Source organism: Sturnus vulgaris, chromosome 4 (genome assembly GCF_052056855.1).
Source record: "Sturnus vulgaris isolate bStuVul1 chromosome 4, bStuVul1.hap1, whole genome shotgun sequence".
NCBI lineage: Eukaryota > Metazoa > Chordata > Aves > Passeriformes > Sturnidae > Sturnus > Sturnus vulgaris.
The window spans coordinates 8,211,379-8,233,086 of NC_142246.1; the positions used below are offsets into that span (position 1 = coordinate 8,211,379).

The following is a 21,708-nucleotide window of genomic DNA, read 5'->3' on the forward strand; positions in this document are numbered from 1 at the left end:
TATCTTCTAGCTGAAATATTAAAATTAAAACATCATGGCAGTCTAAAAGGAATTTTTTAATAAAATTTGGGAATACTGAATATTTTAGTTTTTAATCCATGATTCACCACACCTTTAATATTCCATTTTGAGTAACAATGACATTATTTTAATTGGATTTGTCCTCTACTATCACTTGAACTGACAGTGAAATCTGACAATTTTATTATTATAGGTAAGTGAGTGTTCCATAGACAGTCCTGTGACAGCCTTGCTCCAGCTCTTGGGACAGATGGACACAGCAAATGCTGCTCAGAGGGCTGAGTCTCTTTATCAGTGCTACACTGTGTGCTCTGCAGGACTCAGAATGAGAATTAGAATTAGAATTCTAGATCTGTAGGTTTCTTTGCAGAGACAGTACTTAAGGACTGTCAAACATGACATAAATACTTAAGTCATTTAAAAAATGAAACATTAAAATGAATAATATTTAGAGAGGAAAGTGATACTTTCAAAAGGAAAATTCAAATAACATTAAAAGGAGCAAGCCATCACCATGTCTAGAAAGCACTTTTTCCTTGCCTGTAAATTGTACGCTTCCAGAATAACTCAAGGAAAACCCCGTCAGCATTATCCAATTAAAAGAATAATTCTTCTAAGGGACAGTTTGGTAGGAGGGATCTCAGTTGTGGGCAGACAGCTCAGGTTTTTTTTCCTTTGGGTGGCTCAATTCTGTACACGCCTGAACCTCAAGTGACTTAGAGCATGTTATTGCATCAGATTAACTAACATGTGAGCACAGAATGCTGACTTTTACATTTCCAATCTCTATGTTAAATGTTTTTCTGTGGGAAAAACACCTTTTTTCTGCCCTCCACAGAATTAAGTTTGAAAATTTCTGCAAATAATGAGCTGGATTTCAAAACAAATAATAACAATGCACAATTAATGTAACATTCTCTATTTCTGAAACTAAAGCTATCTGGCAAAATAAAAGCTGAAATCTGTAAGAAACGTAATCACAGAAACCCTTCTGGAGTAACAGGCTGTAAAAACCAGAAAGGAAAGGGTTTAAAGAAACAATGCATTTGAAGAATGGAATTCTAGATATTCTCTCTATACATAGTTTGTATCAATAGCTGCATTTAACTATCACAGAGCACTCCAGTGTATTAGAACATCTATGCTGTTGCTACTATTAATATTATCATTATTATTATATTATTCTGTTCAGTGGCAATTTCCAAGGTAGATGGAATATATAATTTTAACTTCTTTTTCACAGTAAAACTCATGCCTACTCCAATCAACTACTGGAATTTTCATTCTTCTGAGTTGTTGCCCACTGAAGGCAAGCAGGGATAGAGACAGGTGGGTAGACAGGAAGGGAGGGAGGCAGATCTTTACCTTGAACAACAAAATTGACAGCCTGCCTCTCTGCTTGAGCACGTAGCTTGTAATCCTGAGCATTGATATTGGCCAGTGGCCTTCTGCGTCCCATGATGGAAACCACATAACCTTGCAGGGTTTAAATAAAAATTACTGCCATGTGAGATAGAGTGATCAAAATTACATTTCAAACATTCTTTTTGAAGATGATACAGATATTTGTAATTATGTGCTGCCTGAGTCAATTTAATATTTTGTCCTCTGAAAATAGTCAGAGCTTATTTAAACCTTCAATGCTTATTGTATTTTTTATTTAAGAATTATTTCATTTAGAGAATTGGTACATGTTATACAAGGAAAACTTTTGTTCTTTAAGGCTGTTAAATTTTTATTAGGAATGTCTACTGATAAAGCAGCAAACTCTCTCTGTGGGAGATGAAACTATAAATACCTGGCAGAATTAGCTATCTATTAGCAGCCGTAATTAGAGCTTTCCACACCATGAATAGTTTACTTGGGAATAGTAAAGAAAAATCAATTTGTAGAGTAATTAAATCAGTAATGAATATTTCCCAGAAATATAAAATAGGATTTTTTGGGGGAAGAGAAAGTTACATTTTTTTTCCCTTTTCTTTATGTAGTATTTCTGTGCTCCTTTCACAGCCAAACTTCCTTAACTATAGAGTGGTGGGATTTTTTAGTTTAAAAGAAACATAAAAACACAGTTATAGCTTTATGTTTGGCCTAATGACATATTTTGCTAAAAAAACTACTTGGAGAGCAAATGAGAGGAGTTGAGAGAAGAAAAGAGATAAGAGGAACCTCTTGTCAAAATAATACACAAAAATCTTAGCTTATCTTCAAAAATAAACTCCTGCTTTTATTTTAAGAAAAATGAAAAATCATCCATGTTAAAAATACATCTTGAAAAAATTTATATTTCTGATCACCTTGACTACCCACAAATTGTCATTAGATACCATGGAAGTTCAGACTGACATAGTTCCATCTCCTCTGCTGTGCAAGGACCAGTGGTGAGGAGACCTCTTCAAACAGAAACCTTATTGTGGACAACATACACCCAGGCTTGTGTGCAGAGGATGAATTAATTCAGCTTTCTGTGAATTAGTGCATTTCCTAGAGCACTGACACCAGAAGTACAAGTTTTGAAACAAGGAACAGAACTATCTGGAAGTTAGAGTATTCTTTGGCAAATCAGTCTTCCCAATTTAACTAACATTCTCCATGAAGAACAGAATTTAGAGATGGAATTCTTGAAATATTGTATTCTTAGGTAAAATAAGATTTGCTGTAATATCCTTATTCCTTTGAGGTGTGGCTCCTCATAACTGAGCAGCATCCCCAAACAAACACCATAATGCAGTGTAACAGTGGCAGAGAAGGTGCCTGGTGTCAATGATTAATCTGCAAATGCATGCCTGAATGAGGTCTTAATGTAGTCTTTTCAATTTGTCAATAATTTAATAAAAAACAACAGCAGTATAGTAATATATACATTAACAAGTATCTTCCTCATAAAAGAATTATTTCTATGCTTATCATGTCTACATGGACTATCTTACATTCATAACACTTAAATAATATTAGTCAGGGAGGTGCTCCTCACCTTTGAACTGCAGATAAGTTAAGAAAAATTACCATCTAATGAGCTCAATAGGTTGGAATGTTTTTGTTGGAAAGTTAGAATCCAGGGTGGATTAGCAAGAAAAATCTTAAATAATATTGATCTGGTGCGGATTTCTAAAGCTTGTACAACCTAAACAGATTGCTCTCCTGTCATTAATGGTTAAAAATGGTTGATAGGCAGGAGTGTAAGAAGGACTAAGAAGGAATTAGACAAGTGTGCTTTGAGGACTTCAGAACATTTGTCATGACATTCCTGTCTACTGAACTCATAAACCAGATTCTCTTGCACAGAAGTCTGTTTATTGAAATTCATTCACTTTCAAGAAAAGAATGCCAAGTTATTTTAAATATATCATAAATACATAATATATGTGTAATATTTTACTAGGTATGTTATGTTGGGCTTAATTACAGCGAAAAATGGATATTCGGTGACTTCACTTTTTTTGAGAAATATTAATAAACAAAGGAATGCAAATGTGTGACACAATGACATTTCATACTTCCAGTAGATTTTGAGACCCTACAAAGTACAATAAATGAATACCACCAATTTTCATAACTGTAAGTGAATTATAGGTTTCTGTCATGACACTCACCCATACAGTGATGGGTAATATTATATTGCAAATTTACTATTTATTTCTAAAAAATGTCTTAGTACTGCATGCTCTATTAGGAAGCAAAAGAACTCAATTTTGACAGTTCTTCTAATTAGCTTTTAAAAGACAATATTTCAAGCAGCTATGTTTTCTCTTCTCAAATTACTGCACTCCTAGGATTCACTAAATATAAATGAATATGTAGACTAAAAACAAATTTGATGCAAGAAGAGTTTGCAGCTGCTGGCTCCAGAAGCACTTTGCACACATCTGTCATTGCAGCTACCACCTGAACTTCCAGAACATAAATTCTGATTGATGCAAAGAAAAAAATAAGTTTAAAAAAATTTGCCGTGTAAATTGACTGAACTTCCACAGTCCAGCCGTCATGTACCCAATTTATTAGGCAGAAGATTCCTTGGGCTTTTTTTCTGTTTGAGTACATTATATGTCAAAATGATGCAGTGTAACTTGACATAAAGTGGGGTTCATTCTGAGAACAGATGTCTAATTCTGTTAGTATCTTTCTGAGAAAAGGCAGACTTAACCAGCTCTTTTTAGGACTTAAAAAAACCCAAAAAAACCCCAAACCTGATTCACCAAGAAAGGATATTCCATCTTTTTTTGTTGTCCTGTAACTATCTGAATTTGGGTCAAGTTGAATCTTGTCTTCACCACTGTCACACAGTGCAGATCGGTAAACAAAATATGGTCACAGGCTTTGGATTACCTTTATTTCGGCACTGTTCAATGGTTTTCTTTGTAAATTCATGTACTTTCTTGTATTTTTCCATAAAACTCTCTATAAATTGACTGGCTTGAACAGGAGTAATTCCCAAGCAGTCAGCGAGACGTTCTTTACCTGGTGGTACAGAAATTTTCTCTATTATGCAATAAAGCAGAACAGAAAACCACTACATACAATAGCACTGGTTCATGCACAAGTAGTAGAATTAGTTAACTTTACTTACCTCTGTTAAATAGGATGGATCTGATACACTAAAATCATATTGCAACGAAACAAATGCTTAACCCTGAGCTTGAATGTTTCACTAAAATTCCTGGATTAAGTATATAATTAATAAGAAGTATATAAGAAGCATGCAATTAAGAAATTCCTAGTTATAATTTATACCTCTAATGCAGTTGAAATCTCTTTTGTTCACAGAGCAATGCTGTTGCTTTAAGTATCATTTTACTAGTTCAGCGTTGCAATCTCCAAACTTTGAAGAGCAGATAAAGTTTTGAAATTAACTTTAAACAAACACAAATATAATGACAATCTAAAAAAGGATGGAGATGTTTGATGTTGAGTTTAGCTAGAAACTTTAGAATTTAGCCTGAATTTAGAAAGGATGTTTGGAGTCTGAGTCCCACAGATTTCAATCCTAGGCTCCTCAATGTCAGTACAAATTTGAATATAAGTTTTGAGATAAAAGGGTTGGAAAAAGAAAAAAAATGGAAAAAGAAAAAATAGAAAAAGTGTTTCAACAGAGAAAAGAATAATAGCTTTTGGACAGGATATAGGTGCACAATATCTGTTATGCTGGATCTAAGAGCATTTATAAGAAAAAGTGGAAAAAACCTGAAGATATTCCAGAGTGTAAAAATATAATAAAATATAATAAAAGAGCTACAGTTTAAACTCACTTATAAATCAAACAGTCCCAGTAAAAATAAAACATACATCAGCATTAGCCATGGGAAGTTTGAAAGGCAGATATATTTATTTCAGCTGCACAACAACACAGAACCAGCACTGTGTCTGTAAAGAACATAAGCTGAGAGGAGACATCTCAAGGCACCAAAGGCACAGAATAGTCATTGTCACGGTAAGACTGTCAAGAAAAATTGTCTAGCACTTTTAAAAGAGAGAGGATTTCAGCCACCTAAATGCCATCACTGTCAGGCTGATGTGCATTTCAGAACAATTCCTGTAGCATTTTGTTCTCAGTCACGCCAGGATCTGCACTGAGCTGCAAGAACACCAGTCTGGACAAGGTGCTAGAGAAAGAAATTCACACAGACATCCAGGATGACATTTGCTGAGCTATTATAAATCTGTACTCTTTCTTTTCTTTTTTTTTTTTTTTTACATCAAATTAATTTGGGTTTTCTTCCTGGGTCAGTAAATGACAAATCTATCTGATAAAGCACACTTTGCTAACAGCTAGGAGAATACTGTAGCTGCCTCAGAGTGCTGTAACATCTAAGTTCGTCCATGTTATCAATTTAAAGAACTATTAATACACAGAACAATTGCATAAAATACTAGGAAAATTAAAGCACAATGTTAGCAAGGATGTCTGAAATGTCCCAGGGAAATGCAGTTCCTGGGAAGTAAAAAGCAGAGAAAGAACAGCCACATAATTGTGTCAGATCATGCACCACAATGCAGGAGCACAGGCCATGCAAGGCAAAGCCCAGGAGTAGGCTGAACCTTCTCTGAGCACTCTTCTTGAATTATCTGTGCCCGGGGAATTATTAGCAGCAGCCTATGAGTTTCAGTGTTCTCCATTCTGCAATATTATCTTTCAAACATTAAAATAGCATTAGTTTCTGTTTAAACATTGCAATAGCCCGTGTCAGCTCAGGGCATGAACATACTGCCATTGAATAGAAGGAATTCCATATTTTACAGACGTTTAAGTTGCCTTGTTTTTGTTCTATAAGATGACTAAGGCAGAAGCAGGTGAATTGAAATGCTCCAAACCAACCAAAAATGCTTATAGAATGCCCTGAGCTGGAAGGCACCCACAAGGATCAATTCCTGGCCCTGCACAGGACACCCCAAGAGTGCTGTCCAAATGCTTCTTGAACTCTTGTCAGGCTTTTGGCTATGACCACTGCCCTGGGGAACCTGTTCCAGTGCCCAACCACCCTCTCTGGGTGAGAACTTTTTCCTAATAACCAACCTTCTTCTTCCTTTATTATCCTTCAGAATTAAAGAAAATACTTTGAATGTACAAACCAAGTGTAACCCAAAGCTAAGAAAACAAAAAGAAATAAAAAAAGATTACTATTTACTACATGAAAGGCTTTTATTAACTCCTGTAAGCATAATATAGGCAAGCTCCTCATTACGTGTTTTTGTAGTTTTCAATCCTAAAAGAAGTATTATTCACACTCTTCTGTTGTATCAAAATGTCTCCTTAATGAAAAGTGAGCTGTCTTTTGAAGGGAGAAAAATCGTGGGTGGAATTCAGTCCATCAATTTCAGGTAATTAACAATTACTTTTTGTCAGCCCAGTTTCCATCTAAGTGGTTTAATGGTATCATTTTATGTCTTAATTAGGATCTGATCACACTTCTAATGAACTGGAAACTTCTTATTATCTTTGAGGTGCTTCAACTGCCCTTGTTTGAGAGAGAGGGACACAAAGCAAACAAGTAAATGGAGACACTTATAGCAAGCACTGCTGCACTGAAATCTTTAGAGCAAGTGAGGGAGTGCCAGTATTGTGCTTAAATGTAAACATGAAAGTTCTCTGTAGATGAGCAGACAGACATAGGCTCCACTGAGCCCCAGGAACTGAGGCATTTCTGACTATATACAGAACTACAGGACATTCAACTGGTGGTGATTCATCTGATTACATCTGGTATCTGCCTGTTCCACCCACAGTGAAGGGAAGAGATAGGAAAATGTGAAGCATTTGCATGGACCAAGGGGATGGGGTGATAATGCTGGCATTTTGTAAAATAACCCAGTGATGAAACCATTCAGGTCAGAAATCAAAAGATTTGACTCCAGTCTCAGCACAGGCAGGTCCAAATTTACAGTGCAGGGTACTAGTGCTGGGCATTTTTAATACAGATTTTAAACACAGAGGTTTTAAATGCAATACAGCTTAATGTAAAAATGCAGGTATGTATGCATATATATATATATATATATATATATATATACATATACACATACTCTTATAGGTGCGTGTATATAAACTACACACACGCCTAAACATAAAATAGATATTCTGGAGAGCTGAATTTGATGTATTTCTTTCCAACTGAATGCCATAAATGATAAATGGAATATCCTAGCTGATTCTGCCTTTGGTTCAAGGACTCAGTGCAAAAAAAGGCTTAGAAAGCCTTCACAACCAGGAACCCAAGATGTAACATTGTTTCCAAGTTACACAAAGTCTGCAGCCCAGGGCTCTCATTTCCTAAATGACTTTTTAAAAAACTCATCCTCTGTAGAGAAAGTTAGTCAGCTGTTCACTGAAACCACTTCACAAGAGTTTCTAGGCTGATGACATACATGCATCTACCTCCCCAGAAAAGGTAACTCTAAGCATGTATGAAGCATAAGGAGAGTTGGGCATCATTTAAGAAATAGTAGGCAGTTTTGGAAAGTATGAAGAACATCTTGAATTATCTAGGACCTGGTGAGGACTTAGGCAGAATGGGTAACAGCAGATTTTTGCCAGTTGTGAAGAAATGGCAGCAAACATAAGGGAACACTTTTATACAGTGAGGGTGAGTGAGCACTGGCACAGGTTGCCAGGGAGGTGGTGGAGCCTTGAAAAGCCTTTGTCCAGCATTGAAGACATTGACAATCTGGACACAGTCCTGGGCAAACAGCTCAAGGTGTCCCTGTTTGAACAGGGGGCTGGATGACCTCCAGAGGTCCCTTCCAATCCCTGCCATTCTCAGATTCTATAAAGGTGTTTTAAAACAATATTGGAGATTTTAAGATTTCATTGCCGTTTTTCTCATCTCTGTCTATATACTGAGAAAATATAAAACTCAAAATTAGATAAATGCTTCAGTTATATCAGCAGTAAACAAATACAAAATCAGATAATCTTTGTATATGGCAATGTAACTACATTAATTTAATATTTTTTATTAAGTAAATTAGTAGATGATTTAATCATTCTGGATAAAAATATAAATGTAATATTCTGAAAAACTTTTACTCACCTTTAGAAATTCAGTCTACTTATACAACTTATGAATAAAGTATAAATTTACAGTAGCTGGGTTTTTTTCTATAAATGCCTACCTGCTCCATAGACCACTGAGTAAACTATACGCTTTGCTTGCTCTCTATCAGTATGTTTCACTTGTTCACTTGGAATTCCTTTCCTAAACAAAAATCACACATTTTCAGTTAAAACTAAGTTATCTCCAGAGATATCATTATATTATTATTATTATATTATATTATTTAAAGTCAATAATCATTTAATAACTACAAAATTGTAAGATATGAATAGACACACTTAAGGGCTTTCATTGTCAGCCAGGAATGCACAACTACTTTACAAATTTTCATAGTGATAGTCCACAGTAAATGAAATTATTTATTTTAATTTTAATCTTCTCCTTTCCCTTTCAATTAAATTCTTGGTTAGGAAAAATCCTACTACTGTATTACTAATTATTGTTTTTCAGATTGAGGTGGATTTAATTGTCGCTTATGAGAAAAATTAATTATTTCCAGCAACAGCATCTCTTCAAGATGTGAGGGTCTAGAGACTCTAAGCATAAGTCTGATCTAAAGCTTTTTTAAATAAGATTATTATCAGGGCTTCACTAGGAGAAATATCCAACCTTATTTCAAGAAGTGACTGATAGAAGCAAGCACTGTTTGCTCCATATGCCTTACAGAGCTCCACAATAGCAAGGCTTCATAAAACAGCAGCAGTGGCTGATTCTGAACTGAAGAGTGCATCCAGATTACTCCCAGCCAAGTGTCCTCCTTCCCAGTTCCCATACTCTCACCTGACATAAAACAGTTCTACAAAAATGCTAATGGATTTAGCAATGTGAAAAATGAAAAGCTACGACTCTGCAATCATCAAGTACGTGCCACCTACAGCTTTCCTTATCAAAATGCAGCTTCAGAAAGAATACTGACATTATTAACAACTGAAAGCACTGAAGGATATTGATCATTTAGTTTAAATGGAAGGGTGTTGGGGGAAATCATATACTCATTCTCTGAAATCAAATACCTACAAAAATTGTATTTGAAACATGGAGATTAATTGCTATCAGAGATGCTTGCTGATGTCTGCACCATTGGGGAAAAAATCTCCCCATGAGACTTTTTTTTTCATGAGTCAGGTTGCATTTTTAAAAGCAAAATTTTCTATGGTTTGCTTTGAAAGCTTTTTCGTCAGGAAAGATGCTTTGTTGTGAAGGTTTTAGCTGAGGAGCTTTGAGAAAATGGTGTATTTCTCTGCATCTTATTCAAGGAAATTCTTTCACCACTATTAAGATACTCAAACTCCTAGAAAATCAGCAAAGCCACCAATTTTTGCTTGCTTACCTCATACACTGATTTTAGTCAAGCCTATGCTCAGTGCTGGTATAATTAGGCATTTTGAATGATAAACAGGCAGACCCTGAATGAAATCAGATTTAAGCAAGTCTTTATGGCAGTAGAGATTTTTTAAAGAGGAAAAATAAAACCGGATATAATTTCAAGCGTTCATGGGGCAAAAGGTCTTTGGTTTTGCAGAAGCTCACATTTTTCCTTTGAATACTACTAACTGCTCAAAGATGAAACAAAACTTTACACTGCTCAGTTTAGTTGAGAAACAAGAATAATTTAATAGTGTTTCCACCTGTAATGAAGACTGTTCCCACTTAATCATTCTGCTAGTTTGAGCTTACTTTCTTAGCTATGGCAGGTCAAAAGTTCATGGATCTTTTGAATACAGTAGGTTGAGATTCCCAGTTGTACCTGAATACAAGGGCAAAGTAGCTATAGGAACTAACAAGTGCAGAATTAGGAAACTAGACATCATTAAGGATTTCCTGAAACAATCTCCAGTAGAAAGACTGCAGGAATTTCCTGAAGAACCTGGCAGAGAACTACACAGACACTTGAGAAAGTATCGATCCCAAGGGAAAATATAATCTGGTTAGAGAGCAAATATCACCTGAAGACCCTTCTGACATGCAAAACTAAGACTGGGCAATGCTGAAACTGGGGAAACCTTAAAAAATGTAATACTGCCTTCCTAATAATGCACAATTTGAACTAGAGGATTGGACAAGGCAAGAAATGGGAGAACAGCAGCAGAATTTCCTTGCAGATTTACTGAAGTCAGAGGCTAGAGACAACTGAGAGGCAGTGGGTACATCAGCTGCTCACTTCTCTGGAAAAGAAAGGCTACAACAGAAAGGATACAGTGGGTAAGAATCGTGGAGACTTGTAGAAGAACATAGACATTTACCAGACCATGGTACTGAGGGAGACACAAGGTGAGACTCCCTGTGGGTTCTAGAGAAGTTTTAGCAGTGAAAGAAGGCAATAGAACTGAATTGTGTGCACAATTAGAATCATTGTTAGAATTTTGGTTATGATTTTGCATTATCCAAGCATCAGCTTGGAGGGTTGACTGGAAAAAACATTAATAGTCTTACTGCTGTAATCATGACTGGCTGTGTCAGCAATCACAGTAAAACTTTGCCTAACACAGTTATTGGTGCAGATGTACATGCATCATGTAATCATGGCACTCCAACAGTCACTTAGCATTACCTGGTCTGTGGTTAGTCAAGAAACACACAGAAAAAATTAAAATTTCAGAGCTTTATCACAAATATTTCCTTCAATATAATGTTACAACCGAAATAGTCAACTCCTCCGAGTGCACCAATGGGAAATGTGAGCATTGGACAGAGAGGCATTACATCCACTACATCTACCACTCTGAGTATTTGCAAATTTATGTACCACATAAAAGAATACCTAATTATAAGGTATGAAATTGCCATATAAATCAAAACTGCTTGAGTAAACAGAAATCATTAATCATAACTATTCATTTTTTTCTAATAAATGCTTTTTTTCCTGTTTGTATTGACAATGATTTGCTTCTACCAGTGTTTGATTCCTTCTGTAATACAGAGAGGCATTCCTGCAGTTTGAGGCAAAGGCTGTTTATTCCTTTGAATAATAAAACTAAAGGGGAGGTGTGCAGTTTCTCAGAACTGCACCAGCCACGTTAGAAATCCCCAGTGGGCTTTCTGCTTTATCCTGTTTCCTTTGCAAACTAATTTACATTTGTGGTAATTGATTTGTTTTAATGGGTACTGTGAGAACCTATTTAAAGATAAAACCTTTATTTTGCCTTTGGACTCGTCATGGAACACCATGATATTGATAAAAAGACATTGTTATCTGCATACCTGCATAAGAGATTTTTAGCAAGCCATTCAGCGCATGAAAATACTCAGTGCTGAAGTGTGGCAGGATGTAACACGGATTTTTAGTGGAAATGTTTGTTTTTTTTAAATAAATTTGAATCTGAAAAAGGAAGGTGAATGGGCATAAAGCAGTCTTAGCTGCTGGGCAGTGACACTGAGGCAGCAACTCCAGCTCACTCAGCACTGTCTATACAGCTGGAGTAAGAAGATCATTAATGCAACATTATAGAAATTGATGCAGGAAAAAAGCTCAGGAGGAAAAAGAATTTGCTGCAGATTTTGTTGTGGAAACATAAAAATTCCTCAAGTCCTGCAGGAAATAAATATGCAGTTACTAGTTCTAGCATGAAATGTATTTTTCCGTTTTATTACATCCTTCTCATTACTCTCTCTCAAATATGCTGGGAAAAGTTCAACTTCATAATCAGTACTTTCACCATCTTCCAATCTCCAAATGTGCAGTATTTCACCTCCTACATTCCTGTCCTTGCCTGCATACTTGTCTCAGGCTATTTCTACATCTCTGATTTGTTTGTTCTTTACTTTGTTTAGCACCAATTTACAAGTACTTTGCCTTATAGTACTTTATTTGATAGACATGTCCTAGGTAAAATAAAAAACAGCCCTCGTTGTTGGAAGACATGTTCAGGTTGGCAAATCTCAGTATCCTGGGAAGGATTAGCAGAGCTAAACAATCTGGAAAGGTCTGTGAGGGCAGCAAACAACTTCCAGCCAAAAACTGTAGAGTATCTAACAAACACAGTGAGAGCAGAGATACACTAAGTCTTTAAAAAGGTGGCTCTACTAAGAATTGGGCTGTGCATCTAAAAGGAAATAGCTGCCTAATTCTGAGAGTAAAAAACATGGAGAGAAAAATTTTCTACCAAACAGTGAAGAAGGATAACATGAAATTATAATTACAAAACAAAATAATGATTACAAAATGAAGTGCAGATATGAAACAAAAGGAGAAATATATAATTTATTACTTTTTCAGAGAAATACTTTGTATACTATTGTAATTTCTCCAAATTTCATTATATATTTTCATTTATTAATGGGGTCTAATGGACGTCTCAAAGGGTTTCTACTGAATTAAGTCTTAAGTCTTTAATACATATGAACACTGAGTTTCTTTATACTCAAGAAAAATATAGCAATCATATCTGTAATTTTAACAAAGTTTAACTGTAAACTGGAATAACACATTTAATAGACTAGACATCTCAGTGGATTAATTTTTACCTGTACAGAATACTAAAAAAAACCAAAAACTAACATGAATTTTAGTATACAGAAATGAGCTCACACAATATAAACACACACACAGACAAAAAATATTAAAGAGGCCACAGGGCATAATGTATGAGCAATGGCAAAATAAAACCTTGAGAACAGGTAGAAATGAGAGGAAATCAGTCTTAAAAGAATGCGATAAGACATTCCAGAATTTCTGGGAAATGCTGTGTGGTGACGGAAGTCAACTGTTTATGCACAGGAAAAGGCAGAACAAACTCCTCAAACACAATATCTGGCAGGCATGCCTTGCCTTGATCTGCATTACACTCCAGCCAAGCTAAGCTCAGTCATTGTCACAAGCTCTTGGCTGCTCTCTTGCATCTGCAATTAATTCAAGTCCAAGCTGTGAATTGTTGATGTGGGAAATGAGATGGAGTGGCATTAAATTCATTTTATATGTGGTCATTAATGTCCAATAAATGAGTGGATGTATGAGTGAGCACACATTTGTCCATCTGATGGCTCCTACAGCTTTTTTTATTTTCATCAGTGAATTATATAAATCTCATTTTCCATCACCTGTTCCTGTTTAATAGCAAATGAGGGGTTTATATTCTGTAAGTCTGTGCCTGGAACTTTGTGTTGGGATATGAAACACAGACAGACAATTTATGTAATCAGCAAAACCAGAAAAGCCGAGTTTTACAGCAGCATCACCATTGGGTAGATCATGTAAGGAGGTAAATTCTGAAAGCTCACTTTTTCAGTCTAGCAGATTTTATATCTGTGGCAATCAGAACACCTAGAACAATGTATGTATCCAAGACACATGGAAAAAAATTGACTACCTGTAACCCAGTACAGTCACTGCTAATGCAATGAGCAAGCATAAACAATTTTTTTGAAAGCTGCTATTCCATGACTCATGGAAAATGCTGACAAGGCTAAGGCATACTTTGTCTCAGATATTTGTAAGGTAATATGCAGAAGCAAACTTGGAATTACTTTTGCCTGGCTAATCTCTGTTATAAAATACAGAAAAGGAAGAAGCTGGGAAACAGTTTCCCTGAAGACACTGTCATATCAAAATGTATCACTACTTTTGTCTTGCATCAATCAAGAGCCACATGTAAGATACATACAATTAGTCCATCTTTTTTCATACAGGAATTTTAAATGTATGGTTTCTATGTTTTCTATAACCATGAGGCATTTACACAACTATGTTCAAAACAAAAAGTAATGAGATTATCTTTCACATAAGAGCATGGAGACGGTAGGATGAAAAATGAAATTTTTCTAGACTGCCCAGAAGAGTGGAAATACAGTTTAGATTCTTTTCTAAAAATAGGAAAGAAACCTCTCCACAGAGAAGCTGTGCAGTCCCCATTCCTGCAGGTGTTCACAGCCAGGCTGGATGGGCTCTGAGAAACCTGGCCCAGTGAAGGTGTCCCCTGCCCATGGTAGAGGGTTGGAACTATAGAGTGTTTAAGCTTCCTTCCAACACAAACCATTTGGTAGGATTCTAGGATTCTATGAAAAAAAGCATCTACAAAGATTAAAATGCAGACTAGCATCCTGCAGGGATGAGCAAGAAGCTTTGTTGTGAAGGGAGACAGCAGGTCAAGAGTAACAAAAAGATAAACCTTTCTGATGTAACCTAAGTATATAAGTTATGTAAGTTATATAAGTATATAAATTTTGTGTTGTATTTTTTTATCTATGTCACTTCTAAACACTTATGTCTGATTCAGAGGTTATGTCAAATGCTTGTATTTGCAATTTTATCATGACCTGGTTTGCATAAGCAAGATAAAAGATTACAGAATAACAAAGAGAAGCTCCTCATACCATAGGAAAACAGATCCCTCGCATCTCTTCTTTCTTACCAAAAGGGAAATACATAGTATTACATAGATATATATATATATATATATGTGTATTTATTCCCACCCTGGCATCAGGAGAGGCAGAGCTGTCTTCCAGCAGCCAATGCACATGCTGGAGCATCTCTGGCATGGATCTCCCAGGTAAATACAGGGTCAAGTACTTAAACACAGAGGGGAGAGAGTCACAACACACAATTCAGGAGTTTAATACTGTGGTTTATTCAGTTAAAAGTTTGGTTTTTTTAAAAGTTTTTGTTTGTATTCAACTTCTTTGAATGAAAGATTATAGCTGCCAGCTTAATGCCATCCTTCCCAGACTACAGGCAACTCTGAAACATTTTTGTTATTATGTCTCTTTTCCCTTTGGGTATGCCACCCTATCAAACTGTGGTTTAATTTATTTTATATCTTTTTACCACCAGAAAAATCTTTACAACCCCTATAAAACACTTTTGCAAGAATCCAGAAGCACTTTAGTATTTTAAAACTTCTTCTAGTAGTTAATCATAAAATAATTTATTTTGTCTGAGTAGCCTCTGTAATCCACTGCATGAAGGTTTATTTTGTAAGTCCTCAACCTCCTTTTAAAGAGCATGGTATCTAACTTTCATGTATTTTAAAGAAGTTAAGACATGTCTTTGCAGTTTGCTATGAGGTTCAAAAGTGTTCTGTCACTACATTTTAAAGTAGCAGGGAACCAGATAAAGCAATTGCAACAAGGTTATGTCATAAATTATAGCTATCATCAGTAACAATTTGCTGAGAGATTAATTTAGGAATGAAGTGATCCATTATCTTTATTAAGATATTTACCGGCATGTTGCTGTTTCAGGTATCAGATACTGAAGAGATAAATTAGATAGTACTTATTTTCAGTGCTCTTCGTTAGAAAAAGACCACTTAGAAGATTTTTCTAAAACAATGCACAATTCTGGATATATGTCACTTGGAACAGAAAGTCCCTGACGTTGATCTAGGTTCTTGAAAGAGCACACCTTACCTCTCCTTCACCCCTGTAGAAAAAAAAAAAAAGGACTTTCACCTCACATATCCATAGTCTTTATTTCTGAGTCACAAAGCAGTCTTATTTTAGGGTCTCTGGGTGTGTGAGTACAGAAGAGAAGGAAGTCAGGGTAACTAACTCCCCACACCAGGTGCAGGTGTGAACATCGACAGTGATGGGCACTATCATTGAAAGAACAAATAAATGTTAATGCATTAAGTAGTCTATGAAAACTGGGATGGCACACAATTTCTCAGAGGCCATTTGTATAACACAAAAGGGATCAAATGCAAATTAATGCACTTGGGGTTCTTTCTTTACTTATCACAAATATTTTTCAAGCTTTTCATCAAGCAGCTTCAAATAATTAAGACAGAACAGCAGCCATTTTGGGAGATGATACAGGCAGTTGCAGCAGGACATCAATTAATTACACATCTTGGACCTGTCACAAGTCTCATAAAGAAATAGAGGGACCTAGAGAGCAGCCTTTCAATAAATACCAGAAAAGTGAAACAGAAAGAACAGAGCTCTTAACATATGATCAAAAGATGATGTAATGCCATCTCAGATATTACACAGAACAAAACATGGAGCTATCATATTGTTCCAACAATGCATAGTTTGCTCAGGAAAAATAGGCAGGGGAAGAGAGATGTCAAACTGCATCCATATAACACAGAAAAAAATAAGAGACAGACTTTGAAATATTTTGGACAAGCAATCAAAAAAGGAAGAAATCAGTCATGCTACATTTAAGGGTCTTGAATAAATTCTGCAGAGAGGGATAAGAAACTTCCTATCCCATCTTTTTCAATTTCTCTATAAACACCTCTTTCAGCTTAAATTTCTACTATGCCTTGGGTCAACACTGAACTAAAGGCAAAAGTAAAAGTGAAGAATGAATTGCTGTGACTTGATTCTTGGTTTCATCAAAATTTAGCTTGACACTAGAGTTGAAGTTGAGTTAAATGAAATAAATGGAAATATTTTATTGAGCTCTGGAGCGTGCTCATAAACCAGAGCATTTAATCAAAGTCACTCTAGAAGGACATGATTGAAGGTAAGAGTTTCATATACAACAAAACCTTTCTATGAAATTAGCAAAGCCAAAAGTCATCAGACACCATAAAACAACTGAGGACTATCCAGCCTCCTCAGGGCTTGCTTTCTCTCTAGTCTCTGGGTTGGTGGCAATTGTAAAACTTTATTTTTCATTTATTCTAGAAGGCTAAGAAAGTATTTAATGTGCAATAATAATAAGTTTCCAATGTGACATAAAATTAAGCTGTCTTAAACTTCTAGTTAACTGCCTGGTTTATTTAAATCTTCCAGAAACAAAAGCCATTATGCTTCCTGAAGACTTTATTCCTTCTTCTTTATCTGCCAGTCTAAACTAAAACCACAGCTGCACTTCTACAAGGCAGTGTAAACTGCAAGGTGAAATTTCCACAGGTTGCCATATAGACTGTCAGAGTGTGAAGCAAGACAAGCATTAAATTGCATTAATGTCAACTATTGCAAATGAGCTTTCAAAACATGTAGAAATCTCTTTGCTGCAAAAGTAACACTGTTAAAATATTCCACACCAACACTCATGAGGTGTTGAACTTGGAGCTTAAAATGTTTTAGAACTCTGATTCTGAGAAGGCAAACTGAACATCTTCCCCTTTTACTCCATACTGCTGGAGCTACAGGTGGCACAGCCTCACTCACAACTTTTTTTACCAATCAAGTTATTAAATACCAGATTCATAATGAGTAGTACCTGTACATAATATCTATCCCTAAATAAGTTACTTGATTTGAAAGAGCATGCCTTGAAACTGAAATTGTGTCTCTCTTTACTGCATATAAGAAACAAATCACTGATTCCACACTTTTTATCAGTATCACTCTAAATAAAGGTACAAGACAAGAGATATTTTAGATATTGATCAGAATAGAAATGATATATATATATTGCAAAAAAAGCTTCTTCAGAATTTATTTCACCAAAGGAAAGTAAGCAGAAGTCTTGAAACTAAACATTTTAACAGGATTATAAAACCAGACAAGTAAATGATAATGAAAGAAATGTTATATTAACCCTTAGTGAGTGTCCTAGCAGGCAGCACTGAGCTTAGGACTTCCTGATTTACAATGAATCAATACAGGCTGAGTTACAGAACCAAACTTCAGAGCTGAAGGACCACAACACAGTCACACATTCTAAACAGAGACTTCAGCAGAGATGCTCAGTTACAGTTATTTAAGGGGGCTGCCATGTAACATACAGGAAAACTATTCTCCACTCTCTTCAAAGGATTCTAGAAGTAACCCTAAGTACTCCCCAGTGAAGAGTAGACATGATTGTAACTTGTCTTAATACAGCAAAAGTTTCTTTCACGATTTTATAGGTGCTCAGTGGCATGGAATTCTTCTTCATTGCAACTCCAAAAACAAAGATTTTGCCATTTTGCAAGGAATGAAATTAAATTAATTCAGATTAATTTCAGACTTGACATTCAGTTGATAAAATGGGGAGAAATGAATGAACCCAAGAGATCACATGTCCTAGGAGATTAGAAGTGTACGAAATAGCCTGAATTATCTAAAAAATCTTTAGACAAATAAAGAGCTCTAAGAACCCTAAACTAGTATAGCTCATTATTTAGACAAAGAACAAAACTAAGAGAGCTCTGCCTGGGGGAAAGGGAGCTGTGGCTGCATCTTGTAACTGTTTGTCTGCTAATGGGGACAGGAGGAGAGCTAAAGCTCTTCCTGTTTCCTTAGTAAAAATCCACTTGGATAAGCATGATTATTTAATTATTCCTTAATCACCTAACAAACAGACAGGTGACATCTCTTGATTAATAATGAGTCTGTTCAAGCTTGTTGATAATATTTACATAAAATTAATACAGAAGGACAACTGTTTGTATCTGTTTAAAAACCATTCATCTACATGATGTGGCATTCACTTCTCAGAAATCTATTTATCTTATCCCTGATTAACTGGCCTTTGTTCTTGATATTTGAGTAGGCAGCCTAACTGAATTCCATATCTACTATACCATACGAATTAACCTGAAAAAATACTATTTTGTGGAGGATTAATCTTTAATCTATTTAATACAAAGAATGTATTTGAAACAAAGTTGTATGAAATGGATGTACATATATTTTGTCAGCCTACCACCAAGCATTTGTGCACACCTGACCTTCTCTTTTTCAAACAGATCCAGTTATCTTTTTGTATAATTCAGCCCGTGAGGACTTATTTTGATTAATTTCAGGAATATCCAAAATACCTCTGCTTATTTCCTGTGTTCTTCAGAACTCAGCAGGGTATCAGCAGATAGAGCTATTGTCAGGAAGCATCCTGAATTGCCAAGAGGCTGGAAAAACAAGAGTCCCTATTTTGACACAGTTCCTATCAGACCAACTGCCAGTATGCAACAGTTTGGCTCACCTGGCCATCACTGGATATAATAAGCTCTGTGAGTCCCCTGCTTGGCAGGTGGTAAAGAAATAAAATTCCACACTTCCTACAGGAAGACATTCTGTGAAGAACAAACCAAAACTTTGTGCACTGTCGTCTTTTTATTCAAGAATGGCTAAATTTATTTTTAAAAAAAAAAGACAACCCAAAACCAACAAAAATCCTTTTCTCCTTTCAACATGCTTATTCCAAGTAGTTCTGTGCTTTGCTTCTCTCTAGGCTTTTTCTTAAGTAATTTCCAAAATCAGCATGTCAGTCTCTAATGATACAGTTCAGAACAGATATTACCATGATCACACAGAAATATCAGCTCAGGAGAGATGGACTTTCGTGTTCAGAACATTTCAGAAACAGTCTGCAGTTCCTGAGGTTACTGGAAATGAGATGTTCCTCTGATTGTGGCAAGGACAATATAAGCTAAAGACCCTTCCATGTCTTAAAAGCATCGACCAACCAAGCCTATGCTATAAAAATGGAAAGAAATGTTTTTCAAAATGATTGGTGGTAAAGGATTTATAAATCCCTTGGAATTCCAGGATAATTACAAACTTCTTTATTTAGATATAAACTGCCATGGCTACAAAGACATAAAGAGATATGTCCTCTTATCTGCAACCATTTTTTTTTAACTCTCTGAAAGCCACACAAATTCAGATGAACAATTATTATGTCCAGTACTTACTAGAAGGTAAATTCAATACCTGGAAGAAGCACAGGTATTCATGCTGTTCTCCATCACCACACAAAAGAAAGCACTAATAGGATGAATATGAGGAAACAGATGACAGATGAGAGAGAAGGGAGTATTTTGTGGTTTGGATTTTACAAAACTCAGATCTGAATGTGAAACAGGAGCAACTAGACCATTATCAAATTCTCCAGCCTTCTTTCAAACACTGCCATGAGTGTAAGCATTGCACACAACTGCCAAAAATCGTCCTTTCATTGACATAATCAGAATAAATACCACCCTTAAAGAGTATCCACTAATGACCTTGTTACTTTAATTCACCATCAGTAAATGTGTACAGGTTAAATTACAGTTCAGAACAAGAAACTGATACTTTAAAGAAAATGCCCGTGTTCATACTGGAATGGCAGCAGTTATCAGATTATTCAGATTATTATACCTTTTAATACACGATATATCTGTATAAGGAACAGTATTGGAGCTATTCCTCTATGACATAGTAATACTTAAGTATTTTTAATAAAGATTATTTGAATTTCTCTACTCCCCTATTCTTTTAGCTTTTAGAATTTAAGGAAAACACGTTGCATACAGGCAAATTTTGTGTGTTCTCTGATTCATACTCTCTGATTTCTGAAAAAGAATTAGAGTACAACAGTCTAACCTGTTATCTATTAAAGGCATTTTTCTGAGACATAGACCAACTTGGATATAATTATGCTGGATCTACAGACAATCTATAACACTGAATATATGACAGAAAATAGCCAGGTAATTTATCACTGCATGGGAAAGTTTGTGCACAGGGACAATTATCTTTCTGCTCTCACACAATTGAAAATACACTGTTTATAGCAGTAATAAATTCATGCTTGCAAGTAGATCATACTGCAAGCAATTTACTAAATATCTTTCTTAATTTCTCCCCTTCTGAAATAACAAATATCATCTAAAGAAAAGGTATATTTACCATGAGAAGATAACAGTAAACCAATACAAACAATCTATAAATATTATTAGATCTCAAAGAAGTAATGTGATCAAGAGAATGTTCTTTGTTTCACATGCTAGTATTATCCCTAGAGAATACAAATCATCTGGGTATTCCCCTTCTAAATTTCTTTCCTGAATTTCTGGATATAGGAATATTGGACTTTCACTTCAATCCATTTGCAACAAATCTACTTATAGGGTCTTTTCCTCTGAACCTCTAGGTTTACGAGGATATAGAGTCTACATGTTTTACCATTTTAGTTCATAGTTAAAATTTAAAAAGGGAAAAATGGTCTCGTAAATCTGCTAGGTTTTTTATGACAGACACATCAGTGTTCTATTTCAGACTCAAGAACATAAAACACGGAACATAAATATAATTTGCAGATATTAGGAATATCTGTAGCAAATACTGGATCATAGTGACAACATCTTCAAGCTTAAATTGAGCTTAAAACTAAGCTTGTTCAGAGCCATAAATAAAAGAGTTGCATTTGCATGGCCAGGCTGCTCTCAGGTCCCTTGATGGAGGGCACCACTGTGCTCTGAACTCGTCACTACTGAGGATCTCCAGTTGTCTGAGACACATTCTAAAGAAAAGAAGGAAAGGGCCTACCCAA

At 35.5% G+C, this 21,708-nt stretch overlaps 1 protein-coding gene across 1 annotated transcript in view; it reads right to left on the reverse strand.

The window, feature by feature from the left end:
* Nucleotides 1-21,708, reverse strand: part of POLN (DNA polymerase nu) — an 83,144-nt gene that overhangs the window by 25,907 nt on the left and 35,529 nt on the right. The window contains exons 16-18 of the mRNA XM_014895179.2: nucleotides 8,629-8,711; nucleotides 4,348-4,479; nucleotides 1,387-1,497 (exon numbers count right to left, since the gene is read on the reverse strand). Of these exons, the coding sequence (XP_014750665.2) occupies nucleotides 1,387-1,497; nucleotides 4,348-4,479; nucleotides 8,629-8,711 (326 nt within the window). The remainder of the gene's footprint in view (nucleotides 1-1,386; nucleotides 1,498-4,347; nucleotides 4,480-8,628; nucleotides 8,712-21,708) is intronic.